At 42.0% G+C, this 8,962-nt stretch overlaps 2 protein-coding genes and 1 long non-coding RNA gene across 3 annotated transcripts; 1 reads left to right on the forward strand and 2 right to left on the reverse strand.

Annotated features, from left to right (window-relative positions):
- LOC149307792 (group IIE secretory phospholipase A2-like) lies at positions 1–3,237 on the reverse strand. The gene is made up of 4 exons (XM_089536939.1): positions 3,222–3,237; positions 1,946–2,090; positions 842–948; positions 1–137 (listed from the first exon to the last, which is right to left on the reverse strand). Exons 2-4 carry the CDS (start codon positions 2,047–2,049, stop codon positions 1–3), a joined length of 348 nt encoding a protein of 115 aa, XP_089393065.1. The 5' UTR covers positions 2,050–2,090; positions 3,222–3,237.
- Positions 817–5,631, forward strand: LOC149307793 (uncharacterized). The gene is made up of 3 exons (XR_016282209.1): positions 817–977; positions 3,481–3,579; positions 5,225–5,631. It is a non-coding gene; the product is annotated as an uncharacterized LOC149307793 (long non-coding RNA).
- Positions 5,232–7,273, reverse strand: LOC149307794 (phospholipase A2, membrane associated-like). Its single transcript, XM_089536940.1, has 4 exons — positions 7,192–7,273; positions 6,259–6,406; positions 6,025–6,131; positions 5,232–5,441 (listed from the first exon to the last, which is right to left on the reverse strand). The coding sequence occupies exons 1-4, from the start codon at positions 7,241–7,243 to the stop codon at positions 5,266–5,268; spliced, it is 483 nt and encodes a 160-aa protein (XP_089393066.1). The 5' UTR covers positions 7,244–7,273; the 3' UTR covers positions 5,232–5,265.
- Between the last annotated feature and the right edge of the window lie 1,689 nt (positions 7,274–8,962).

The raw sequence follows: 8,962 nt of genomic DNA on the forward strand, positions 1-8,962 counted from the left end.
CTAGCAAGGCGGTGTTGCACCCCTGCAAAGGAAATTTGGGAAATAGATGTTTCTGATGCTGTAAGCAGACGTGCGGAAGCAGAGGGTGGCGGCTTTATCACATTCGCAGATCATTCTCTGGCACATGGTTTCCCCACCTGGAACAACAAAAAAAGGCAATGGATTGGATGGGTTCACACATTACATAAACTTGTGATCCCTTCAAAATCAGGCTGGATCCTTACATTTTTCCTGCACATGTTGCCTTCACAGCTATCAGGGAAAACTAATGTTATGCTGTACCTAGTACCTAATTCTGTACCGTTTACATATTTGCAAAGACAGACGAAAGCAGAGATCTGGGTCACCCTGAGCATGCATGCGCTGGAGGAAGGGATCGAGTGTGAGTATGCATGTACATTAATGTGTAAGTGTACGCATTGTTCTATATGAGCAGTGTGCAAGCTTAGTTTTGAAATACGTTTACAATTTTCTCCTGCATTTAGTGCAACCGCACACCTGTAACTGCAAAGGAGCATTTAAACGTTGCATATTACCATTGTTGTGCAACTTTGTAGTGTGTGTGTAACATGACCTATGAGTTTCAGAGGGTCTTCGGCCATAGATACTCAGAAGTGGTTGCCATTTCCAAAATTTAGCCCACAGCACCTGCTATTCCTCGGCGGTCTCCCATTTGAGACGTTAAAAGGAATTATTTTTAATTTAATTTATTAATTAAACTAACTAGGGACTTCCCGGCTCAGAGCTGACTTTATAACTAGTTCCTTCCCAGCTCTGCTTTTCCAAATACCCAGCACATCAAACCCGCCGAACCTCTCCATATATCTTTCTATATTCTCACCGCATACGATGTTGCGTTCCTGGATAAAGTAGGAATAAATCTCCATTTTGGGGTCGCAGCCGAGCGACGACATCCGTCCGTAGCAGCAGTCGTGGGCATGGCAGCACCTGAGACATAAATACTTTCAGACTGATAGGTAATAAAAATGAACAAACGGTTATTTCATGCGCCTTTAGATTTGGAAGCAAGCAGGGCCTTCTTGGTGGTGGTTCAAATCCTGGCGTAGGAGTTTATCATACAAAGGAGATCGGGAGTTTAGCCTGTGAACATCTTGGAAAAATCCCAAACGGTTTCTGATGTCGCACAAAACCCACCATTAAAGTGGTCACATGGAAACAATGACATGCATCATTTTACTTTCAAGACTTCAGCGACAATGCATTTCCGATATCACTTTATTTGTGCAGTTGTGTGTGATGATCCTTTGCAAAGTTACTCGCCATTTTCGCTTTATTTGCGGAATGCTTTCAATGCGCTTTAATCTTTCTTTAATTCTGAAACTCAGATATATAAACACTCTGGGTGACCTTTGGGCAAGTCACACTCTCTCGGCCCCAAAGGCAATGGCAAACCTCCTCTGAGCATCTCTTGTCAAGAAAATGGTAGGCTTGCCTTAGGGTCTCCATCAGTCGGGAACGACTTGAAGGCACGCAATGAGAACAACATGTTTAATGTGTTGAAATGTAGTGTCTTTACTACAATTAATTCACGATTTCTAAGCTAGAACGTTTCAGTTTGAGAGAAAGGTGGCAGATGGAATAAATTAACGATCAAAATAAGTGGCTTTCTCAGTACGGAAAGAAATATTGCAGCACCTTGAGACTCACTGCAAGAAAGAAGTTGGCAGCAGGAGCTTTCATAGGCTTAAGTCTACTTCCTCAGATGCATTTGGACTGAAGTCTAGGAAAGCTCCTGCTGCCAATGTCTTTCTTTCAGTGAGTCTCAAAGGTGCTGCAACATCTCTACCTATGGATTGTACAGACCAATACGGCTATATCTTTGGATTTCTATGGCTTTCCTTCAAAGTCCAGGCTAAAACCCAAAGCTTGATGACATTGGAGCCACCCATTGCCGACATGGTTAGCTTTTTGCATCCTGACTTACCAGTCTGTTTCGTCCCGGGGCTGCTTCCATCCTCCCAATCCACAATAACATCCGTAACCATTATAAGCCAAAGACGAGGGCTTGCCGGTCACCCGCCGGATCATATCTGCAAACTGGATCAAGTTGCCGCTCGCTACTGGGAGAACTGGGAGGGAAATGGAAAAGGGCGGTTGAACATCCCAGGGGTAAATACAGGTTGAGTCTCCTTTGTTTGGGATTCCAAAATATCCCAAAATTGTCCATATGGATGGCTGAGGTAGCGATACCTTTGCTTTCCGATGAAACTTTGTTCCATGCGCAAAATTGTTTAAAATACTGTGTATAAAATATTGTGTTGAATGTAGGGTATGCCAAGTTTTCTGCTTACTTTTAGGAAGGTGAAGACGGTTGGCTTTTAGGGAAGGATGGAAACTATGGAGGAATAGCAGCCAGATTTCCCATGGCGCCTTAGACTGGCATGAATCCCATTGTGCAAAGGGTTATGTTCTTTCGGATGTTGTGCATGGGTGCCGTTTGGTACACATAGACACTCCACAGCTATACACTTAGCTGCCAATTCTTTGCTCTACCTAACTCCAGGATGGCTTTGTTGTTGTTGTCGTTGTGTGCCTTCAAGTCTTCTCCAATTTATGGCAGTACTATTATGGGGGCTTTCCCGGGCTGAGAGAGTGTGACTCGCCCAATGGGTTTCCATGGCCAAGGAGGGGTTCGAACCCTCATCTCCAGAGTCATAGTCCAATGCTCAAACCACTATGCCACCATAGTGACAAGAAAATAAATCTGACAAAGCTGGTGAACAGAAATCTCAGCCCATTCCTGCATCGCATGGTTTGAACGCTGGACTAGGATGCTGGGAGTCCAGAGTTCGAATCCCTGCTCAGTCATGGAAACCCATGGGATGACATTGGGCATGTTACTCAGCCTCAGAGGAAGGCAAGTATGGCAAACGTCCTCTGAATAAACCTTGAGAACCGGCGTGGTGCAAGTACTAAACTAGGATTTTGAGAGACCTGGGTTCAAATCCCTGCTCCGCTGTGGGACTACACTGGATCACCTTGCAATTCAGTCTTAGAGGAAGGCAACCATGGCAAGCTTTCTCCAATCTTTGCAAGAAAACCCAATGGCAGGGTCGCCATATGTTGGAAATGACTTGAAGGCACCCAGCGGCAACAAACCTGCGTCTTGCAAGCTTTGTGTGCATCCAAATTCTTACATCCACAAATTCAGGGCCCTAAAGGCATTGATGCATCCCCATCCCCTTTGAACATGGACTCACCACAGAGGAGAACCAGGGGGATTCGAAGCATAGGCTTCATTCCTGGGCCGTCACTCAAAGAAGAAGAGGAACAAGGCAGGTATTCTTTGCAAGAGGCGAGTTCCGGGAACTTTAAGCTTAGAGATGCTTCTGGGTGGGTCATGCTCTCTCTCCTGGCATTATATACACACTCAGGCTATTGTTCTGACAGTTTTTAATCTGTGGCTTTAGGGAAAGGATATATCAATATTGACGGTTCTCACTGACGTCTCTTTGACAGGTTTAAGGCGTTCCCCCGAGGGCCGGACCATCCTCAAAGGGCAGCTGTGCAAGGTGCACATCTTTATAAATGTCCTTCGAAGGGGCGAGGATAAATAAGGTGATCATTTTTTCTCCTCTTTGCAAGAAAATGAAAACGGAGCAGTTTTCAAAGACTTCTTTGCCACCCAGGACTTTGTGAAAAGTGCATGTTGGCTTTATGCGCCAAAAACAACATTTTCTGCAGAAAAGAGCGTTGGTTGTTTCTTCTTCTTTTCTGAGCCCCGGAAAATCCCATTAAAGGTCTTCCTTAGGGTTGCCATAAGTCAGAAGCAACTCAAAGGCACACAACAACAACAACAACGAATGGCCTAAATATCCAAAAGCAGTGATTCCCAAACGATGGTCCTCCAGATGTTTTGGACTTCAGCTCCCAGAATTCCTGACTATTAGCCAAACTTGCTGAGGCTTCTGGGAGCTGTAGTCCAAAACACCTGGAGGAGCAAAGATTGGGATCCTCTGCCCTAAAGGCACAAGGTCCCATCCGATCCTGGAAGCTAAGCAGGGTCAGCTCTGGTCAGTACTTGCATGAGAGACCACCAAGGTATGCTATATTTCAAAGGAAGGAACTGGCAAATCCAGCTCTGAGTCTTCCTTGCCCAAGAAAACCCTACAAAACCCATGAGGTTGCCATAAGTCAACAAGTGTCTTGAAGGTTCATACACAGCCTATTCGTTTATCTATCTCAGCAATGTATATTAAATTATTATACTGAGTAACAGTAACTCTCCTGGGTTTAAGGGATTTCTCAGGACTTTTTGGAGACGACAGACCTCAAACAGGCAATTTTCGGCCTCCATTGGTTCATATTGTTGAGGTCCCCATCTGGGAAGCTGTGCAACATGTCTGCAAGATATTTAAACATTCCCGTTAAGATTTCCACTGAGTTATGACCTTAAATGCATCAACTTGCAGAACCGGTTGCTCCAGAGCGGACGGTGGGATGGAGGCAATGAGAGGGAAAGGGCGGCACATAAAAATGCAAGAACGGTCTCTGGAGCGTTTCGGCTTAGAAGAAAAGGCCCGAAATAGAGGTCCATCAGATTATCGACAGTGGAGGGAAAGCGGGAAGGGAGACCGTCCTTGCTCTCTTCTGATACCAGAACCAGTGGGGCCTTCCATGTTAGTGGGACTCGGGGTTGTCCCTGGATTTTAGGCAAAAATAGAAAGGATGTGCCCAGGTGCTGAATTGCCATGACTTTGGTCTTCATCACCTAACTCTAACTCCGACTCTGACTCCAACTCTAACCCTAAGCCTAACCCTAACTCTAACTCTAATTCTGAGTCCCAGTCCTGGGAAAAGAGCGGGATACAAATAAATATAATATAATAATATAATAAATTCTAACCCTAACCCTAATTCTAATTCTAACCCTAATTCTAACCCTAACTATAACTCTAACCCTAACTCTAACCCTAATTCTACCACACTCTAACTCTAATTCTAACCCTAACTCTAACCCTAACTCTAACCCTAATTCTACCACACTCTAACTCTAATTCTAACCCTAGCTCTAACCCTAACTCTAACTCTAACTCTACCAATGCTTTTGTGTCCAAATGACCCCTCAATTCTCCCACCCAGGAACCTGGAACGAAACCCCAGCAGATACCAAGGGCCACTATATATATATATATATATATGCACACTTTAGTAACAGATGGATTTTTAACAAGGTTTTTTTAATTGTTGTAACCCACAAAAGGCAGGAAAACACAACGACAATGACAACAACACAGTATGCGCTCAGGAAGGGCTTCCCCTGACATTGCATGGAGACGGGGCATTTCCAGGACAATCCCTGGGTCCAGAGGGAACGAAGTCTTTATTGAACAAACCATGGGAATCCTGTAGGCAAGTGGCATAGCGCAGATCACAGTCGCACACGTTTGATTCGCACCACAAGTAATCGTTCGCCATGCCTGTCGAAAGAAGAGGGAAAATCAACAGCGAGGAAAAGAGAAAGAGATAACCCAGGACCAGCTAAGAACAGAAACCAAACACAGGGCGATAGGAACAACATGCCCCATAATGCATGGCTTTCAAAATATGATAGGAACATCCCTTGAGAAAAGTATCATCATCTCCTAATGAATTATAATGGATTTTGCTGCAGCGCTTTTGTAAAAAGGGATTATCATCTCTGCTCCCTATTTTTATTATATTATATTATATTATATATTAATAATATATTTGATCTAGGGAAAACGGTATACAAATAAAATTTATTATTATTATTATTATTATTATATTTTCATATTATTATTTTATTATATTATTATATAATATGTTTTATATTATTTTTATATTATATGTATATATTTCATATATTATATATAATTTTATTTTTATTATTTTATTATTGTGTTATGTATATCATATATTATATATAATATATATTATATATACGTATTATATTTTATATTATATTATATATATTATATTTTGTATATTATATTATTATACATAATTTATTATTATTATTATTATTGTATTAAAACTCACGGCATTCGACATTGTCACCGTCATAGACGTAAGTATAGCTGGTGGCTCTGGCATCGCACCTGGAATGCCTCAAAACCTCGTAGCAGCAGTTCAGGATCTGGCAGCAGCTAAAAGGGAAAGAAAACGAGAAAATCCACTTCTTTAAGAGAGAAAATAAAATCAAGGTAGATATATAAACATTGCATCTGATTCAAAATCAGAACTTGGACAAATAGGGGGAAAGGCGCAATATACACATCAATGTAATCCTTTGGTTCGCCTCTTCCAAGTCCGGTGATTCCGCAATAGCAGCCATAGGACCGAAAGAGGCTCCCGTTGCGCTTGACCACATCTGTGACCATCCTTTCGCGGTCGTCTTCCTTTCCGTGAGCATCGAAAACACCTGAAAAAGAGGGACGAAGAGATGCATACAGGTGGGATCTACCTGCTAATGGTGGAAAAAAGGAGGTCTAATTGTGGAAAAAGTTATGAATATACAATTATATACGTATATTCAGAAAGCACTGATTCATTTGTGGGATAATATCTTTTGGAAATAACCGATGGGGTTTAAATATAAACTCCAACCATACTTTAATTTAGTCAGAGCGGTTTTGTATGAATTAATATATAACTTAAAGGAAGATTGTAAGGCAAAATATGAGCATGTTAAGGGCAAGTATAAATAGAACTACAAATATATTATTGTTACTATTCCTTAACAGATAATCTAAAAATGTACGGATTTAGAATAAAAGTTAGATTGATAGAAATGAAGGAATGAATGAGGAATGTATGCAATATATGTTGGTTGGGGTATTTTCTGTTATATGTTGTTTGTTTCGTTGTGGAAAATAGTATTCATATCAATACAGAATATATACTAATGATTGGTAATTGTTGATTTTTAAAACTTAATAAAAGGAAAACAGATGGGGATAAAAATAAGATGCATTAAAGAAGAAGAATTATTTATAGCCATATCCTTCTTAAAAGTGGTGCCCAGAACTGGACTTAGTATTCCAGCTATTCCTCTGAAATATGGCCTATAGAACCTGGTGTTCCTTAGCGTCTCCCATCCAAGGACTAACCAACGTTGATCTTACTTAGCTTCCAAGATCAAATGGGATCTGGTGCATTCTGGTTAAACCGAGAAATAATTCCACGTTCCCTTCGTAAAAAACCCACTGTATGCGCCGAAGACGATGACCGCGCTTGCGACTAGGAATGTCTTCCCCATCCTCCTTTATGTCTCAAATGTATTTTTTCCAGGCTCCTTTTTGACTCCGAAGTCCAAGACCGAACAAGAAACGTCTCTGATCTTCACCTGCAAAGCTGGAAAATCTCACTCGCAGGCGGATCCGGAGGCGGCAGCGTAAATAGCACCATCAAATGTTCCTGGCAGGGCTGCAAAGGAATAGTTTTTCATAGAATCATAGAATTGTAGAGATGGAAAAGATCACAACAGACATCCAGTCCAACTCCATTCTGCCATGCAGGAAATCTCAATCAAAGTATCCCTGACAGATGGCCATCCAGCCTCTGTTTAAAGACCTCCAAAGAAGGAGACTCCAATGCACTCCAAGGAAGGAGTGTGTTCTACTGTCGAACAGCCCTTACTGTCAGGAAGTTCCTCCGAATGTCGAGGTGGAATCTCTTTTCCTGCAGTTTGAATCTATTGCTCCAGGTCCTAGTCTCTGGAGCAGCAGAAAACAAGCTTGCTCCCTCCTCAATATGACATCCTTTCAAGTATTTAAACAGGGCTCTCATATCACCTCTTAATCTTCTCTCCTCCAGGCTAAACATCCCCAGATCCCTAAGTCCTTCCTCATAGGGCTTCATGGTTTCCAGACCCTTCACTATTTTAGTCGCCCTTCTTTGGACCCATGGCTCCAGTTTCTCAATGTCCTTTTTGAATTGTGGCACCCAGAACTGGACACAATATTCCAGATGGGGCCTGACCAGAGCAAAATACAGTGGCACTATTACTTCTCTTGATCTAGACACTGTACTTTTATTGATGCATCCTAAAATCGCATTGGCCTTGTTAGCTGCCGCATCGCACTGTTGACTCATGTTCAACTTGTGGTCTACTTGGACTCCTAGCTCCCTTTCACACGTAGTTTCATTCAGCCATGTGTCCCCGATAATCCTATATCTGTGCATTTCATTTTTCCGCCCTAAGTGCAGTACCTTACATTTCTCTGTGTTGACTTCCATTTTATTAGCTTTGGCCCAGCTCTGTTCAGGTCGTTTTGAATCTTGATCCTGTCCTCTGGAGTATTAGCTACTCCCCCTAATTTGGTGTCATCTGCAAATTTGATAAGTATGTCCCCAATTCTGGCATCCAGGTCATTGATAAAGACGTTGAATAGCACTGTGCCCAGGACAGAGCCCCACTGGACACCCGACTGGTCACTTCTCTCCAGGATGAAAAGGAGCCATGGCTGACCATCCTTTGGGTTCGGCCGGTCAACCAATTACAAATCCATGTAACAGTTACTTTGTCTAGCCCACATTTTACAAGCTTGTTTGCAAGAATGTCATGGGAAACCTTGTCAAAGGCCTTACTGAAATCAAGATATACTATATCCACAGCATTCCCTTCATCTACCAAGATGGTCATTTTATCAAAGAAAGAGATCAGATTTGACTGGCATGACTTGTTTCTCTGAAACCCATGTTGAGTTTTTGTGATGATGGCATTGCCTTCTAGATGTTCACAGACTCTCTTTTTAATGATCTGCTCTAATTTAAAATAACCTCTTAAAATAACAATTTAAAATTAAATAAGAGAAATGGGAAAGGTTTGGTATACAATATAGTACAATGCAGATGGGAAAACGTATTTGTGGCCGGGCGTTTCTATTCAGGAAAGGCCTGCTGGAAGAGATATGAGAGCGTATGATGTCCCTATGAACTTCTCCTACTAGGGTTTTCTTAGGAATACCCACAGAGG

Source organism: Sceloporus occidentalis, unplaced genomic scaffold (assembly GCF_023333645.1).
Source record: "Sceloporus occidentalis isolate IW3139 unplaced genomic scaffold, rSceOcc1.0.p SCAF_8, whole genome shotgun sequence".
Lineage (NCBI taxonomy): Eukaryota > Metazoa > Chordata > Lepidosauria > Squamata > Phrynosomatidae > Sceloporus > Sceloporus occidentalis.